This window comes from Scyliorhinus torazame, chromosome 12, assembly GCF_047496885.1.
Source record: "Scyliorhinus torazame isolate Kashiwa2021f chromosome 12, sScyTor2.1, whole genome shotgun sequence".
Classification (NCBI taxonomy): Eukaryota; Metazoa; Chordata; class Chondrichthyes; order Carcharhiniformes; family Scyliorhinidae; genus Scyliorhinus; species Scyliorhinus torazame.
Genome location: NC_092718.1, coordinates 16,645,276 through 16,664,874, shown reverse-complemented (window position 1 = coordinate 16,664,874; position 19,599 = coordinate 16,645,276). Strand labels below are relative to the sequence as shown.

At 41.9% G+C, this 19,599-nt stretch overlaps 1 protein-coding gene across 3 annotated transcripts in view; it reads right to left on the bottom strand.

The window, feature by feature from the left end:
• pias1b (protein inhibitor of activated STAT, 1b) overlaps window positions 1-19,599 on the bottom strand; it is a 192,588-nt gene that overhangs the window by 63,645 nt on the left and 109,344 nt on the right. For all 3 annotated transcript variants that reach the window (XM_072470471.1, XM_072470469.1, XM_072470472.1), the window contains one exon: window positions 8,976-9,426. In XM_072470471.1, coding sequence (XP_072326572.1) covers window positions 8,976-9,426 — 451 coding nt within the window. The remainder of the gene's footprint in view (window positions 1-8,975; window positions 9,427-19,599) is intronic.

Here is a 19,599-nt window from a genome sequence, read left to right as displayed (position 1 = left end):
TCTCACTTTATTCACTTAGCATTCAAAAATGTATCGATCGTTGTCCAGTATCCTTAAGGTAGTGTATTCCAAAGATTCAAAACCCTCCGAAGAAATTTCTCTTCATTTTAGTCTTAAACGGATGACAATTATTATTATTATTTTTTTTTTTTTTAATTAATTTTTACTGGATGTGGGCTTCGCTGGCTAGGTCAGCATTTGTTGCCGATCTCGAATTGCCCCCGAGAAGGTGGTGGTGAGCTGCCTTCTGGAACCTCAGCAGTCCATGTGGTGTAGGTACTCTCCTGTACTATTAGGGAGGGAGTTCCAGGATTTTGACCCAGCGACAGTGAAGGAGCCGCGATATATTTCCAAGTGAGGATGGTGAGTGTCTTGGAGGGGAAGCTCCAGGTGGTGCTGTTCCCATATGACTGCTGGCCCTTGTCCTTCTAGATCGTAGTGGTCATGGGTTTGGAATGTGCTGCCTGAGGAACCTTGGTGAGTTCCTGCAGTAAATCTGGTAAATGGTATACACTGATGCTACTGAGAGTCGATGGTGGAAGGAGTAAATTGAATGTTTGTGTGTAAGGGGTGCCAGTCAAGCGGGCCGATTTGTCCTGGATGGTCTCAAGCTTCTGGAGTGTTGTTGGAGCTGCACTCATCCAGATAAGTGGAGAGCATTCCATCATGCTCCTGACTTGTGTCTTGTAGGTGGTGGGCAGGCTTTGGGGAGTCAGGAGGTGAGTTACTCGCCGCAGGATTCCTAGCCTCTGACCTGCTCTTGTAGCCACAGTTTTTATATGGCTAGTCCAGTTCAGTTCTGGCCAATGGTAACCCCCATGCGGTTGGTAGTGAGGATTCAGCAATGGCAACACCATTGAATGTCATGGGGCAATGGTTTGATTCGCTTATTGGAGATTGTCATTGCCTGGCACTTGTGTGGCCCAAGCCCTGGATATTGCCCAGATTAGTGGGCAATAGTGGCTTAAGTGGGTCGGGGAAGACTCGATGGGCCGAATGGCCTCCTTCTGCACTGTATGTTCTATGTTCAGATCTTGCTGCAGTGTCCAAGTCATTGTGAATGGTGCTGAACATTGTGCCACCATCAGCAAACATCCCATATCTGACCTTAATGTTAGCAAGAAGGACATTGATGAAGCAGAAGATGGTAGGGCCTAGGACAGTACCCTGAGTAAATGCTGCAGTAATGTCACAGGACTGAGATGATTGACCTCCAAACACCACAACCATCTTCCTTTATGCTAGGTATGGCTCCAAACAGTGGAGAGTGTTCCCCCTGATCCCCATTGACTCCATATTTGCTCGGGCTCCTTTATGCCACACTCGATCAAATGCTGCCTTGATGTCAAAGGCAGTCCATCTCTTGAGTTCAGATCTTTTGTTCATGCTTGAACAAAGGTCAGGAGCGGCGTGACCCTGGCGGAACCCAAACTGAGCGCCAGCGAGCAGGTCATTGCTAGGTAACTGCCACTTGATAGCGCTGCTGATGACCCCTTCCGTCAGTTCACTGAAGAATAAGAGTAGACTGATAGGGTGGTAATTGGCCCAGTTGGATTTGTCCTGTCTGTGTATGTACAGGACAATTTTCCACATTGCCGGGTAGATGCCAGTGTTGTAGCTGCTAGACTGGGTCTGCAACAGGTGTTGTAACTGTATTGGGACAAGGGTTGATCCCCTGACCTGGTGGTAATGGTAGAGTGGGGGATATGCCAGACCATGAGTTAACAGATTACGACTAATTATAATTGTGCTGCTGCTGTGGCTTACGATGCCTCATGGACGCCCAGTCTTAACTTGCTAGATCTGTTCTGAATTTATCCCATTTAGCACAATGGTAGTGCCACACAACACGATGGACGGTATCCTCAAAGTGACAACAGGACTTCAACTACACATGAACTGTGCGGTGGTCACTCCTATGGATACAAAATGTATGGACAGATGTGGCAGGCAGGTTGGTGAGGATGAAGTATAGTATGCTTTTTCGTCTTGGTCCCTCATCAACTGCCGTAGACCCAGTTTAGCAGCTATGTCCTTTAGGGCTCGGCCAGCTCTGTCAGTGGTGGTGCTACCAAGCCACTCTTGGTGATGGGCATTGAAGTCTCTGCGTCTTTGCCACCCTCACTGCTTCTTCCCCCAAGTGGTGTTCAACATGGAGGAGTACTATTTCAGCAGCTGACAGCGGATGGTACATGGTAATCAGCAGGAGGTTTCCTTGCCCATGTTTGACCTTAAGCCATGAGGCTTCATGAGGTCCAGATTCAATTTTGAGGACTCCCAAGGCAACTCCATCCCGACCATTTACCACTATGCCTCTACCTCTGCAGGGTCTGTCCTGACAGTGGGACTGGACATACCCAGGAATGGTGATGGGGGTGTCTGGGATGTTATCTGGAAGGTATGATTCCGTAAGTATGACTATGTCAGGCTGTGGCTGGACTAGTTTGTGAGACAGCTCATACAATTTTGGCACAAGCCCCTAGATGGTATGGAGGACTTTGCAGGGTTGAAGGTTGAGTTTGTTGTTGTTGTCAGTGCCTAGGTCGATGCTAGGTGGTCCATCCGGTTTTGTTCCTTTTTCTTGACTTTATCGCAGTTTTTATATAACTGAGTGGCTTGCTAGGTCAGGAGGGCATTTAAGAGTCAACCAAAGTGTTGTAGATCCGGAGTCACATGTAGGCCAGACCAGGAAAGTCAGCAGATTTCCTTCCCTAAAGGACACTAGTGAACCAGCTGGGTTTTTTAAACGACTATCGACTGATTTTTATTTATGGACATTGCTTTGTACTTCTATAGCATCTTGAATATCCCTTGGTAATTATTGAGATGCAAACAAGTACATGCCGAGCCAATGTAGGAGAGATATTAGGAGTAACCAAAGGGGTGGTTAAAGAGGTGGAAGGCTTTAAGGGAGGTGTGGGTGATGGAGGAGCTTAGGGACAAAGTATGTGGCCGTTTCCAAATCTCTAATCCATTGGGAGCTGATATTCAGTACAAGACAAAGTTGTTAAGGAGAAAATCAACTGCAGGCTTTGTTTAGCTGGAAGGAGGACATCTACAATAATCTTCTCAATAAAAGGCAGTTAACTTTCTTGCAGTTAGAGTTCTGCTTAGATACGGTTTGAAAACACAGCAGCAGGCTATTGGAAAGCAAGGGTGGTTTCTGTTGTTTAAAGCCACTACTCTGGGGTCACAAATGGGCCCATATTTGAGCTGTAGAATCCAGAGTCATGAGGTCAGCAAAATCATTTAATAATAATCTTTATTATTGTCACAAATAGGCTTACATTAACACTGCAATGAAGTTACGTAAAATCCCCTAGTCGCCACACTCTGGCACCTGATCGGGTACACGGAGGGAGAATTGAGAATGTCCAATTCACCTAACACCACATACATAGATACATAGAAGATAGGAGCAGGCCTTTTTGCCTTCGAGCCTGCTTCTCCATTTATCACGATCATGGCTGATCATCAAACTCAATAGCCTAATCCTGTTTTCGGCCCATAGCCTTTGATCCTATTCAACCCAAGTGCTATATCTAGCCGCCTCTTTTTAGCATTAACTACTTCCTGTGGTAATGAATTCCACAGGCTCACCACTCTTTGGGTGAAGAAATGTCTCCTCATCTCTATCCAAAATGGTTTACCCTGAATCCTCAGACTGTGACCCCTGGTTCTGGATACACCCACCATTGGGAACATCTTCCCTGCATCTAGTCCTGTCAGAATTTTATAAGTCTCTATGAGATGCCCCTCAGTCTTCTGAACTCCAGCGAGAATAATCCTAACTTCGTCAATCTCTCCTCATGTGACAGTTACGCCATCCCTGGAATCAGTCTAGTAAACCTTCACTGCACTCCCTCGAGAACGAGAACATCCTTCCTCGGAAAAGGAGAACAAAACTGCACACAATATTCTAGTTGTGGTCTCACCAAGGCCCTGCATAATTGCAGCAACACATCCCTGCTTCTGTACTCGAAACCTCTCGCAATGAAGGCCAACATATCATTAGCCTTCTTTACCGCCTGCTGCATCTGCATGCTTACCTTCAGTGACTGTTGCACAAGGACACCCAGGTCCCGCTGCACATTCCCCTCTCCCAATTTACAACCATTCAGGTAGTAATCTGCCTTCCTGTTTTTGCTTCCAAAGTAAATAACCTCACACTCATCCAAATTATACTGCATCTGCCATTGATTTGCCCAATCGCCCAACCTGTCCAGATCTGCTGTAGGATCTCTGCATCCTCGTCACAGTTCACCCTCCCACCCAACTTGGTATCATCTGCAAACTTTGTGATGTTACATTTTGTTCCCTCATCCAAATCATTAATATATATATATATATATATATACATATAGTGAATAGTTGGGGTCCCAGCACCAATCCCTGTGGCACCCCACTAGTTACTGCCTGCCAATTTGACAAGGACGCATTATTTCCTACTCTTGGTTTCCTCTCTGCCAGCCAGTTTTCTATCTACCTAAATACACTTCCCCCAATGCCATACGCTTTAATTTTGCACAATTATCTCTTATGCAGGACTTTGTCAAACGCCTTCTGAAAGTCCAAGTATATCACATCAACTGACTCCCCCTTGTCAACTGTACTGGTCACATCTTCAAAGAATTCCAACAGATTTGTCGAGCATGATTTCGCCTTCATAAATCCATGCTGACTCTGACTGATCCTGCCACTGCTTTCTAAATGTTCCGCTATAAAGTCCTTGATAATGGATTCAAGAATTTTCCCCACTACCAATGTTAGGCTTACTGGTCTATAATTCCCTGATTTCTCTCTACCTCCCTTTTTGAATATTGGAGTGACATTAGCTACCCTCCAATCTGCAAGGACTGGTCCAGAGTCTACAGAATCCTGGAAGATGACCACCAATGCATCCACTATTTCCAGCGCCACCTCCTTAAGCACTCTGGGATGCAGATTATCAAGCCCTGGGGATTTATCCGCCTTCAATCCTAACAATTTTCCCAGCACCATTTCTCTACTAATATTGATCTCCCGCAGTCCTTCCTTCTCACTAATTCTTTCATTCTCCAACATTTCTGGTATCTGACTTGTGCCCTCTTTTGTGAAGACAGAACCAAAATATGTATTTAATTGCTCAGCCATTTCTTTGTCTGTAGGGGGCCTACATTTGTCTTTACCAATCTTCTTCTCTTCACATATCTAGAGAAAATCTTAGTGTCAGTCTTTACGTTTCCTGCAAGCTTCCGTTCATACTGTATTTTCCCCTTCTTAATCAATCCTTGGTCCTTCTTTGCTGAATTCTAAACTGCTCCCAATCCTCAGACCTATTATTTTTCTTGGCCAATCGCTATGCTTCTCCTTGGATCAGATACTGTTTCTAATTTCCTTTGTAAGCCATGGATTGGCCCTCTTACCCATTTTGCTTTTGTGCCAGACAGGAATGAACAGTTGCTGCAGTTCCCCCATCTCTCGGGACTTGTGGGAGGAAACAGCAGCACCTGGAGGAAACCCACCCAGACATGGGGAGACCTTGCAGATTTTGCACAGACAGTGACCCAAGCCAGGAATCGAACCTAGGACCCTGGCACTGTGAAGCAACAGTGCTAACCACTGTGTTGCCCCTGGGGGTTGCTTTGCCAAAAGCTGATGAAAGGACCCCCATGAAATCTTGTATCTTAACAAATAGCTGAAATATTAGGGAGAAGATAAATACATTTTGGGCAGCAGTGATATACCTCGGAGTAGGTCCCAGGAAAAGTGAATGGACCTTAAGATACAGAAACCTGAGGGGGAAATAGAAAGTAGTACTGGGTTTATAGCATAGCTCTTCATAAGCTATAGGGTCACGCTGGTAGTGCTCTGCTTTGTTTAAATTTTGTGTACAACAACGTTTATTTTTGTTCAAAAACGTGAAATCTTGCTGCATAGTTCTGTTGGTTAATGGCTAGTTGCTACAGTTGAGTTTGAAAATGAAAAGGGATTAGTTGAGGGCTCTAGTAGGAACATACACAGGCATACATGGTACATCAATGGAAGTACCCGTTATATGATACAGCCAAAATGGGGTCAGAGTCGGAAGTACAGCTTGGGTTGAAATAGGACATTGAGAGGGTGAACAGTCCAACATAGCCTGAAAGAATGTGAAATTTGCGGCAGTTTTCCCTGCAAACAGTCCGAGGGAGGGTTGAGACAGTAAAGGAAACATGAAAGGGCCAGAAACTAATTAGAGAGATATTTAAAATGGTTTGTGGGAAAGAGTACACGTTCAATGACTTGAAAATGCACCAGGAAATTATCTCCCACTCTTTTAATTCAAAAAAGGCGCAATGCCTGGGCACGATCCTTTTGCCTAGAGGACACATACTATATGCAAGTCCCAGCACGTGCAAGTGAGCCACACGGAGCCCAACTGATCATTTTAAATTGACTAGTGTAATACACAGCACACTCAGGATTGTCCAGCAAGTGCTGCCCAATTGTGGAAGATGCATCTTTCTGAACATGTCCAGCATTGTCCCTTTTTTGAATTAAACAAATATGCGGGGTCAATAGTTTCCTGGTGCATTATCCATGGCAAAGACTCAACCAGAGTCCACTTGCCAACCAATCCTTTCTCATGCAGTATAAATTGTTGTTTCCTTTGAAATTTGACATGTGTGTCTGCCCTGATGAATGAGACACAAAAACCTTTGATAGCATGTTTCTCCAGTAATAATGGAAAACATCTCAATGGGGTAAAGCGCAATAGGGATAGGTAGAAACTAGATTAGAGATATTTAAAATGGATTTGTGGGAAAGGGCACATGTTCAATGAGTACATATTTTCCATTATGACTAGGTAGAAAGGTACATATATGCAAATCACTAAAAGTTGCAAGACAGACATAATGAAAGCATGTAAGTACTAGAGTTTATAGAAAGATACAATGAAAAGTAAAGATATTTTGTTCAAGTGCATCGAGCCTTGGTTAAACTACATTTGTGTTCTAATGAACACATTACCAAAAATTATACAGGCACTAGAGAAGGTGAGAAAATAAATTGACATGGATAATATCAGAACTGCAAAATAATACCCCTCAGAAAAGGATGAACCGGCTGGGTTTCCTTTCTCTTACGAGAAGCTGCAAACTAATTTAACAGATATTTAAAATTAGAAAGGTTTTGATAAGAGTATATACAATACCCACTTGAGAAAAACCAAACCTAACTAGAGGTCATCAATCTGGTGAGAAACCAAGAAATAAAATAGGGAATTTGGAAGAAACTTATTTACCTAGCAAGAATAATGGAGGTGAATAGTGAAGATGCATTTTAAGCTGGAATAAGCATGAGGGAAAAGGGAATAGAGGATTACAATGATTGTCAGATGAAGAATGATGGGATATGGCTCGAGTTGAGAATGAATGTCAGCATGGAATGCTTGGGCCAGATGGCCAGTTTCTGTGCTGCATACTCTATGTAATTCTGTCGACAGATTCATTATGGTAACCACCAGTGCCCCCAAAGCACTAATTTTCATCAGGTGACATAGTTAAAGCCGGAACTATGCAAACCAGCTGAACACTGGTTAAAAGCATAAATATTAACTTAAGTAATTAGCAGGACCCTAACCTCGTCTTTGAGGTACAAACTAATAGAATTGAATATAAACCCATTGTGGTGTGTTGGCTTTGAACAGGTAAATATATTTCAATGCATACTATCAATACTTCGGACAGGCACTAATTGAGTATTTTCTATTTTGAACATACCCGGGAAAGGAACAGGAAAAATATGCTTTTAGTAGTAAATTAAAACCAGCTGAGTGCAAATCATAAACAAAAGTTCTTGATGACCATAGTGTGTTCAACACATGCTTTCAGGTAGCTGCTCGATCATCAGAAATAGGAGTGAAAACTAGATATGGAACCTGGGAAAGTAAAGGAGTTAGTGTGGCTACTAAATGTTAGGATAGCCAGAGGCCAATAAGTTAATCAGTTTGGATTGGATAAGCCACTTAACATAGCTTTATAAAAAAACACTACCGCACACCTACCCAGAAGCAGGTTTATGTAAACACCACTAATTTTCCAAGTTTGACAACGTACTGCATTAGCAACTTGCATAATGCACCAAATTGTGAAAGGGAAACATTGCACAGCTGCAATGGCATTGAAAAGCTATTCATAAAATACGGAGACGTCAACTCACTGATTGAAGGTCAGATGAGATCTGGGAATAAATAATAAACTAACATTAGTTCCTGAAACTTCGGATGTTTACAACTGTTGAATCCCTTTGAGCTGAAGGACAAATTGATGAGCTTGGTTTGAGAGGGGTGCAGGGATGAGGACGTAACATGATCGTGATAAGCTTACTGTGTCCGATTGCCTGACGTATTGCAAATCCTTCTCCTTTATCTACCGACCCGAAAAAATATGGACAAAAGCCATAGCTTCAGATACTGTCCCGCAAAACACTGTTCCATTCTTTCTACAAGGTCACTGCACTCTTCAAAATACAATGCAAAAAAGAGTCCAAAGGAAAAAGTAGTTGCAGACTGATCTCTGATGTTCCAAAAGCAGGTCACGCTTCTTCCTCAAGCAGCAAGATGAATTCAATTCAAAAATATAATTAGCATGAGAGAAATTACTAAAATAGGTCTCAAAATTGGTCACTGTTCTTAGGTGAACATACAAGTGTAGATGTAGAATTAAATTTGTCAATTCATTTAATACAGTTTATGTTGCATTGTGGTGACCAAGTAAAAACAGGAAAGGCTGATGACTCATATCTTAAAATAATTGAACATTTATGAATAAGAAAGTTCATTTCAACTGTTGGTAAAATAATTCATAATAGATATAACCGCAATTTAAGTAAATTTTAAAAATACTTTCAAATAAGATAAAATTGGTTTACTAAATTGGGTTTCTTATTTTCAGCTCAAGTGCTACATCAATGGCAACAGAACAAGACTATTTTGGGTGTTTGTTTCTTACCGAGACTAGTTGGTTTGATCAGTTCATCAAGAATGTCATAAAAGGGCAGTTTCTGCAGTTTTACATCCGGGTGGACAGGATGGAGCGACGATGTTAGGTGTGGCAGGTCTAGTTCATGTTTAGGTCCCAACAGAGAAACAGCAAGAAGTGGAGATGTGGTTGCGTGCCCATCATAGGAGAGCTGTGGGATAGCAGCTGGCGACAGTGGCGTAGTCATGGAAGTTGAAGTTGTATGGACAGAAGAAAGGGTCAGGTCAGCAGGGGTCACAATCTTCTGTGGGAATCTCCGCCTATATAGTTCCTTAATTTTCATCTGAACAGCTGGGCTGCAGCCAGCTTTCAACAAATGCAGTGCCTTTGTCAGGAGTTCGTGTTTACGACCGTGTTTGTTCCGTCCAGCATAGCCCAATAACACTTGGAGCTCCGACACTCTAAGGCTCATAACCATTTGCTTTAAAGAAGGGATGGGGAGAAAAGGAGAGAAAGAAAATCATTAATTGGAAAATGGAGTCTTATGATGGATTATTGCAATGTTTTTAAATCCATGGGCTTTGTACCACAAAAATGTTACGCCTCATGCATTCCATTATAAATCACAACCTGTTCAAATTAGGACCCTGTCCAAGCAAGTGTTGATGAATTTACCAGCATTCAAAATCCTAAAACAGACCTAACCTGGAAACAGCAAACAACCTCACTTAGGTAATTTGTTCTTAATTGAATTCAAAAAAGTTTACTCTTTCTTGATTTTAGTATATTAAATTCACTTCATAAGACACTTGCAGATGTAATGAAGGTTGTTGACCAATCTGAACTCGCTTTTCCAGGACAACCCACTTCATTTGGCTTGCATTAACACATAATCTGATAGCCTCTTTGCTCCAATTCAAATACTAACATTGGGATCTTGCTTATTTATAACTGGATGACAATGTAGAAATTGCTCAACTACATGACCAAATTTTATAAGTCTATCAGATTAGCCTACAATAGGATACAGTTTTGGATGTGCAATTCAACATATTTTTCTCTTAAGATCTAGAAAACAATTCTATTTATAGGTTATACGGTAGAGTAAGATTCAACTTTTTGCTACTTTTGCAAACTATTCCCTTTCTGAAAACTCTTCTTTTTAAACTGTGCTTTGTTACTGTAACAAAGTGTGCCCTTTCAGGTTTCCAGGTGTGTCTTTTCTAAACATACCGTGCACAAACGGCCATATAATTGAAGATATGAAATACCGAATGGAACTGTTAGGGCTGTCACAACACTAATTCTGTTATTTATTTTCACAGGCAAAATGACATGCAACAGGAAGGCACAGTACAATGGTGAACTACTTAAGATAAATAATAAGTCAGCAGCATCTATATGTTCAGCAGATCTGCAACCATCACAGATCTAGGGGAACAACTTTCATGCTAACAGAATTGTACGTGGCTTGCGACAGTCATCAGTTATGGAAACCGCAAAACAAATTTTACTCAACGCTGCCATTTGTCTCCTGTGTTGCTAATAACCAGCTACAAACTCCATTATGGATTGTGCGCATTGATTTTGGTAGTAAAAACAAATTGAATTTTCTGAATGATGTTTAGCATCATGCACTTTACAGTATTCAGATTAAAGTTATGCATAAAAATATGGATTTCCTCATTACTTTAAAACTATAATGTACAATAATTGGCCATAGATCACAAAGGACCATTGGCCAATTAGTTACATACAGCTTGTGGGGCACCATTCTGGAAGCGTGTGACAATGAGGCACGGCAGACTTCCAAGAACTACCACAGCCGATACGGTGACTGAGCCCACACTGTTGGTCTCATTCTGCACCATATGCTAGCGATCTAGTCAAATGAGCTAACTAAATCCCATGATAATGTATACATGCATGTTAAAAACATGGCACCATTTTTGGGCAGATTATCCACTGTTGTTGCTTTCTTGAAATCCATTAACAATTTATCATCGTTCCCAATTGTCAAGATTTTGCACCAACTGACAGTCTAGATGGATTTTGGGTGAGGCAGGCATTCACCAAGTTTGCATTTATGCTGCACCAACTTGTGCAAACATTCATAAATCCCAAGGTAAACCTGTCAAGACTCAAAATTATAATGAATAATGTTTGATTTTGGAAAATCTGCAATCCCTAGTTGCGGGCCAGCATGCCGGTGTGTGTTACTAGGGAAACTGATGTTGCGACAACATGATGTGCCTTGCTGTGACATCACTGATGCAACAAAACAATGATTATTTTTAAACATTTCGGTTTACGTCAGTCTCTGCAGAACTATAGTGACACAGCAAGCACCAAATTTGAACACAACCCATCTCAGCCATGGCACAAGAGATGCGCTCATTCCAATTTCAATGATTTACTGAAGATCAAAAGGTCTAAAGATACTATTACCTTTTCAGTTAGCAATTGAGTTAACACCTACATTTTCCATATAAATTATAACACAGCTTCTGCATCAAGATCCTGGCAGTTAACAGAAAAAGGAATAACACCAAAACCACTCTGGTTCATAGTCAGGCTTTCAGTTTCTTCCAGATATAAATGGAGAATACAAAAGTTATTTGCTTAACTGTGTTGAGAAGAGTGAAAAATTAAGTATTTATCCTCCCCTCTCAGACAAGCTTCCAAAGTATAGTCAATTACTTCTAAACGCAAATTTTAGTTGTAGAATTCAGTCATCCGTTCCTCCAAAGGTGTCAGCTGTGGTTCATCTTGGGGTCAGAAAGTTCTGGGTTCAAGTGCCACTTCAACTCGAGGACAAAAACCTAGTCTGATCATTCCATTGCACAGAGGGCGTTGCACGGTTGGAGGTGCCCCCTTTCATATTAGATAAGACCAGGCTCTGTCTGCACTCTCTCTCAGAAGGGCTGGTTTAGCACAGGGCTAAATCGCTGGCTTTGAAAGCAGATCAAGGCAGGCCAGCAGCACGGTTCAATTCCCGTACCAGCCTCCCCGAACAGGCGCCGGAATGGGGCGACTAGGGGCTTTTCACAGTAACTTCATTTGAAGCCTACTTGTGACAATAAGCGATTTTAATTTCATTTTCATTCATGAATGTAAAGATTCCCGTGGCATATTTCAAAGAAAAAAGCAAGGAAGTTCTCACCAATGTCTTAGCCAATAGTTATCCCTTACTCTTTTTTATTTAGGAAGGTCATTATCACATTGCTGTTTGTCGACATTGCTGCGTCTCCCAGTTCCTACATGACAACTGTTATTAACTGCCCTTCAAATGTACACGGTTGGTTGTGAAGCATTTCACAATGTCCTGAAGTTGCCATTAAGTCAAACCGGTCCAAGATGGTTTTAATGCTCCACAAGACTCCTCCGACCCTGCTTTAACCCCATCAACATCTTTCTATTCCGTTCACCCTCGTGTTGTCTAGCTCAGGCATTGTTAAACTCGGGGGCATGACCCGTGGGTGGGTAGCGGGCGGGTATCGAGGGGGTCGCGGAGCCGTCCGTCGCGGCGCTCCCAATGCCGCAAATCTGCGCGCAACAACCGCTGCAGCCGGCTGTTAATAACGCCGGCTGCAAGCGGCCTTCAAAATGGCCATGAACATGTAAAACAAATGCGGCTACACTGCGCATGCGTGCCAGATCAACACGCATAACTATGCGCATGTGCGCCAATGATGCGCATAGTTATGCGTGTCCATCCAGCTACAAGGGCCGCGGGAAGGCCCTCGCGCCCATCAGCGTCCCCAGCATTGTGGCCACGTACGTGCTCGCGGCCGCCCCCTCCGCTCCTTCAGGAAGGCCCAAAATCCGCAGATTGTGGCTCCGAGACCTGCACTCAAGGTCATCCAGCCTCTCCGGCCATCTCTTATGGAGTGATTCGTGCGCCTCCACTTTCACCGCCAGGCCCAGGATCTCATCTCGTTCTCCGCCACCTTCCTCCTCACCTCCTGGATCTCCTTCTCCTGCGCCGTCTGGGTCACCACAATTCTTTCCATGGAGGCCAGCATCTCTGTTTTCAGCTCAATGAAGCAGTTTTTAAGGAGCTCCTGCTGTTCTCTGGCCCACTGGGCCCACACCTCCCGATCTTCTCCGGCCGCCATTTTGTCCTCCCCGACCTTCTTCCCTGGGTTTGCGCGTCTGCCGGCTCCGTTCCTGGCCCTCTCCATGCACCAGCGGGGGGCTCTCCCACGTCTGTTCCCACGCCGGTCCCTCCTGTTAATTGCCGCCGCTGCTCCTTTTAGCAGCCCGAAACACCGATCCCGGCGAGAGCTGCCGTTCGCGTGACCTAGCAGGTCATGGCCGCTACCGGAAGTCGGGAGGTGGAAACATTACACTATAGGTCTCTTTTACCAACAGGCGGGTGAGAAACAGACATTTCCAGCCCAACTCTGTCTTCAATGATAATGAAATCTGTTTAAAATAGTTCCTCTTCATATTCTAAATACCATCTTAAGAGAAAAGATAGATGAAAACGTGCCTTCTTTATTTTAAGTAAAAGAACTTGCTTTGTTTTAAGTACACAATGGGAAGAGGAGAACATTGCACTTGCATATCTTTCTAACCACTCAAAATGTGATCAGAACAAGAAATAAAAGTTGGCAGTAATAATTCACCATACAAAACTGATTGAGCCCGAGAGAGATATAGGTGTGGGAAGATTTCTACATTTACAGAATGCAAAATATAAAAACAAAGCAGTATGCTTATTCTGATGTCTCAGGGTAGTTAAAAGGAATGAATTGTTTCAGTACTGGAACGAAGTAAAGCAGCACTGAGCATTCCCCAGAATCAGCATACTTACAGATTGATCAAGACATATGTAAAATGGTACTAGGTTTTGTTGAATCATCTTTGGCAGCTTCCAAGAATAGCTGGGTTCACATGCAGTGATGGAAGTACACAATACTGAAAAATACTGCAGTTTAACATTTTTGCGCTCAGGTTGGAGGGTATTGGGAAATTTATTACCTTCCCCATTGTGTACCCCAGTTCAAGCATCAAGCATTCCAAAGTCAGGGACAGCACAAACAGGAGCATAGAATATAGCCTTTTACTTAGTTGAACAATGTGCTTCAACCTGAACTCAGAAAAGCCTTTTCTTATTGCACCGATGTGATATCCTCCAATCTGCGCTGCTCACATCAGCAATCCTACGACCGTTTCAAATTAGTACAAATTACGGGCCACAAGACAACCAGGAACTGGATGGCGGTTTCCCAATCTCATTCCATCTAAAACCTTTACTGTCAAGTAGTAGAGAAGGCCTGAAACCCATCAATCTGTCCTAAGGTTCAGAGATGGACAGCTCAATGTGTCAATGTTATCCTTCAATTGTATTTTATTAAAGCTAGAAATATACAAACGCTTCTTTCTCTCCATGCAATTCATTTCGGTAGGAAATCCATCACACTGAAGCTAGTCTTTTTTGTGCAGATCATTGTAATAGAGCTCAAAAAACATATTTATACAACTCACTTTTCAAAGCCTTGTGCAAAATGTAAAACCCGCCAAATCTTTTCAGTTTAATATGCCAAAGCGGAGTCATACATTTAGTTTTTCCATTACACTGTGGTTTTGTTTGCTTTTAAAGCCTAAAGCTCTCCTAAAAATAGAAGTTCTAACCAATTCAAGTGAATATGAGAGGAGAGTAAACAGATAAAACTCAAATAGCCACTGACATTGAGTAATATGTAGAATCTCAGGAAAAAGGTACATTTGATTAGCACTCACCAAAACCCATGAGTCCTGATAGAGTATAGATTTATTCATTTGGGGCTAGTTGAATGCATATAGCTAAAATATTAGCAGTGTCTTGACTGTGGGAACCCAGTCATTTTCTCATATAATGAATTAACCATTGTATTCCATTATATTCAGTACTGAGAATGGATTGTTCCCCGTCTAATCAACTGATCAATTTTAGCTAGGTCTCTGCCAAGCTGTGGAACATGTCAGGTGTGAGAAAACATATCCAGCAGTTTTCCTAACACTGCGCTCATAGACGCCAAGCTAGTTTTGATAGGCACCAATGAACCTTAAATAATGTCCAATGTTTGATTAACAAGTTATCCTCCAAGTAACAGACATTTATTTGAACAAACCAGGTCTCAGCTGAAACTTAGAAGCCAATGAGTGTAAAATGAGGGGTTAAACCAGAGGTAAGAATTCCCTTAAAAATAGGACCTCGATCTTTGTTCCCGAATTCTTGTATCATCTATCTGTTTGTTGTGTATAGTGATTTATTTTGTGCTTAATGCTTTTGCCATGTGCTTGACTTTTTTATGTATTGTTTGGTATTTTGTTTCTAAGTTTTTATTCAGTTCATATTCAAATATATACCAGTGAATAATGAACAATAACATATTTTTGACACATCCCACCAACCAAACTACTGATTCTTATTAGACGGTAAAATAAGAGTTCCAACAATTCCCATATACAAGGTGTGAGGGAAGGGAAACTGACTGGTATATAAAATGGCATCAGGATTTACTCATTATAAATTCCCAACATTAATTAGCAAACAGTGTTTCATTCTAGTTTACCAATGGTGAACAATGGGGTTCCAGGATTAAGGATAAATCTTTATTTTTGTAATATCAGAGTTATAGCTTACCAAACATGTACTCATCCAATCCTGGAGTATGCAAGTTGTGTATCCTTATATGACAAGAGATATAAATAAGATTGAAGTGATTCAAAGACATACTGCAGAAATCAGCAAACACCAGTGTCACATCCTTGATCAAAGATTTGAAATGGGAATCACTATAGCAAAGGAAGGAGAAAAATAGACTGACCGTGTCCTATAGACTATGGAATGGACTGGTGGGAATTGACAGAAACAAGTGCCTGGTAACCCTTTGGCAATGACAAGGCACAAGATAGCCATCCACACAAACGACAAACACTATTTTGTTTCCAAGCCAACAATCTTTCTACCCATGGATAATCCCACAGTGGAACAAGCTGCCAAGGGAAGCAGTCACAGCATCATCATTTGAAATCTTCAAGACCCATTTCTGAATTATTTCCATTTATAAATTTTCATTACTAGGGCTACATCAGTCAGTCATGTCTGGTGTAATTGGCGAAATGTGGCTATCAATCTGTGATGCCGACACAATTAAAGCAGAAGCTGCAAAAGTACCCAGCCTCATTCAGTATCAAAATGTCTGAAAATGCTCCGTTCAATACTCCCTAGAAGGTTGAGCCGTTGAGCCAGCTCAACATGAAAGCAACAAAATTCCTAGTAATTAATTTGCAAAACACAATTTAGTTGACAACACAATGCAACAAAGTTATGGAAGTTCAGGAGTTAATAAACAAGGACACTAACTTGCGTTAGTGTGGAATTATTCCACCGGATTCCATTTCCTAAACACCTTGCTATTCCTGGAAGAACCTTTTCTTTCTTCCTTCTCAATGTTTCATTTTTCATTAGCATTATGAAGCAGAGCATGTGGACCATTAAACTACAACTTATATTTAAAAAGTGCCTTTAAAGTAATAAAACATCTCAAAGCGATTGACAACAAAAATAAATGGGTGCCATGGTGGAGGGATTAGCATCGGATTGCCACGGGGCCAGTGAGGAGTGGAGACCTTGGAGGGCTGTAGGGCGAGAGTAAGAAAGAGACAGGGAGGGTCAAGACACAAATGGATTTGAAAATAAGGATGAGACATCTAAAATTGAGACATTACAAGACAGGACATTCAATGCTTGTATATAACACATTGACACCACCCTGCCCCAAATATATATATATTTTTAATTTTGTATGTTACATCAGATATAGAACTCAAAGTTCTGCATCTGTATACATTTGAAGCCGTTCTAATACCACGGTATTAACAACTTTGGTGAACAACTGTGTAATACACACTTATTAACACTAATTGTACATATTCACTCCATTGCCCCAGTAAGCAGTTTTCGTCATTGCACAAAGTTAGAATATTTCGGAGACACAAGGTTTTCCGAGAGTAGATAACAGGGTTATTATTCATATCCAAATAACTCCTCCTCAGATATTTTTCACTGCTGGCACAGTTAAGTGAAACAGCATGAAGGATTTTTAAGAGAAAATCACCTAGCATAAGTAAATGATCAGAGTATATCTGATATTAAACAGATTGGCTAGGTGTCCATCTCAATTTTTACTGGTTATCTGTCCACAACAGGAAAAATTCCTTTACAAGTGGATGGTGGAAGCACCTTTGCCCCGTTATTCCAGATAGGGTGCTGTAGCTGTGCATACACAATGATTTGCAATACACATTAGAGCCTTTGATTTCATTTTGTTTTTTTAAAGAGCCTTTGATTTTATGAGGTATGTAATAAAGGTCACAAATTATTCCACCTAGTTTAATCACCACCATTTCTGCTTCTACAAAACAGAACAGTCCAAGTTAGATTTCTGAATTATGTTGTTCATTATTTAAACCAATTCAGTAGCCACTAACCTGCCTTTTTGAGGGACCAGCAAAGGAGGAAGGTGATCCAATATCTGCCTGAAAGTGTATGCACCCGATAAAGGGCTTAGACAGGGCCATGCACAGAATAACCTGTTAACATTGTCTTGGCACATCAACATGTACAAACAAAGAAAATTACAGCATAGGAACAGGCCCTTCGGCCCTCCAAGCCTGCACCGACCATGCTGCCCATATGGCCTCTTCCAGGGGCCATATCCCTCTATTCCCATCCTATTCATGCAATTGTCAAGACATCCCTTAAAAGTCACTATCGTATCTGCTTCCACAACCTCCCCCGGCAGCGAGTTCCAGGCTCCCACCACGCTGTGTAAAAAACAGGCCTCGTACATCTCCTTTAAACCTTGCCCCTCGCACCTTAAATCTATGCCCCCTGGTAATTGACTCTTACATCCTGGGAAAAATCTTCTGACTATCCAGAAGAGGAATGGGAAGTTTGAAATGGGGGAAAACATTTGACGGCAAATATTGCAAAATAAACATGCTAAAGAAATACCCCAAGGACTGAAATTGTTGAGATCCCCTCAGAATGCTGACCAGAATTTTTGAGGCAATATAGATTTCTGTCAAAGAAAGAACAATATAGGAGGGATCTGGGTGGTACTTTAGTTCAAACCATCACCAACACTGCATTTGCAGAATAGACAGCACCATGTCTAACGCCTGAAACAAGAGATCCCAGGTTTCTGCAATGGCTTTGTTGATAAAGGCAGCATATTCGGAGCCCAGTTTCGATCGTTGTTCTTTGCTGTGTTAACAAATTCAACATTACAGTCATCAGAACTATCCTTAGTAACACTGGATTTTGTGGAGACTAATCAGTTTCGTGTTCTGGTCCTATTTTTTGGCCTCTGCTGGGATGGCGCACAGACGTGAATGATCACAAGGACAGGACCAGGCTCAGCTGTGCACTTTTCCACACTTAAATAATATGCCAACATTTACTCTCTCTCTACAGTCACACAAGATAATTGACTGCTTAGTACTCATACACACCTAACCTAGCAATAATCATCTTCAGCAAAAGGAAATGAAATAATTAAAAATAAAGATGTTTTATTAGCTCGAAAAATCAGTAAAATGGTTTCCGAGCATCTGCTCGAAAGCCTATTAGCATTTACAATCTATTCCAATCTACTGTTAGTTGTACCAACAAATTTAGGTCAGAGCATGAATGTAGCAAGGAACTCGCCAAAACAAACTACCTTGAAAAGATAAAAGTATTAGAGTTGATATAAAGCCGACATTATTTGTATGGAAGGCAATGTTGCATAATCGCACTGAAAAATAAATGTGAAAAAAATCAAATGACACACTTAGACAGGTGTATTTACATTGCTATTGCAAAAATGGCAATTCTTTTTGCACATCTTCGCTGTTTCAAAATAAACTATATATCCCTGCAAAGCAACTCCACAAAATAATTGTACATTATCTTTGTAAAATTCACAGGAGCCAGTTTCGTTCCAATCAAGTTTTCAAATCAAATTGAGCAATATAATACATATGATAGCACAACTAAAAAGGATAATGTCATCAGCAACAGTACTTCTACTAGTGCACATTTCCTGTCTAACCTTAGAGCTGCCCTGCCGGTCATGCACATTTTAAAAAGCTACAGTTCTGACTTCACCTTTACCAGACACCATCAGAATCTACGCCGACCCTCTGAAAGAGCATGCTACCTAGGCCCACTCCCCCACCCTATCCCTGTAACACCACCTACCCTTTGGACCCTAAGGGACAATCCATCTAACCAGCACATGAAATGAAATTCACTTATGAAATTCACTTATTGTCACAAGTAGGCTTCAAATGAAGTTACTGTGAAAAGCCCCTAGTTGCCACATTCCAGCGCCTGTTTGGGGAGGCTGTTACGGGAATCGAACCGTGCTGCTGGCCTGCCTCGGTCTGCTTTCAAAGCCAGCGATTTAGCCCTGTGCTAAACAGCCCCATCTTTGGGCTGAGAGAGGAAACCGGAGCGCCTGGAGGACAGTCACACAGACACGGGGAGAATGTGTAAACTTCACACAGTCACCCAAGGTTGGAATTGAACCCAGGTCCCTGGCGTTGAGGCAGCAATGCTAGCAACCACTGTGCCACCCCCAACCCTAAAAAAAAGTCTAACCTTCCATGTTGC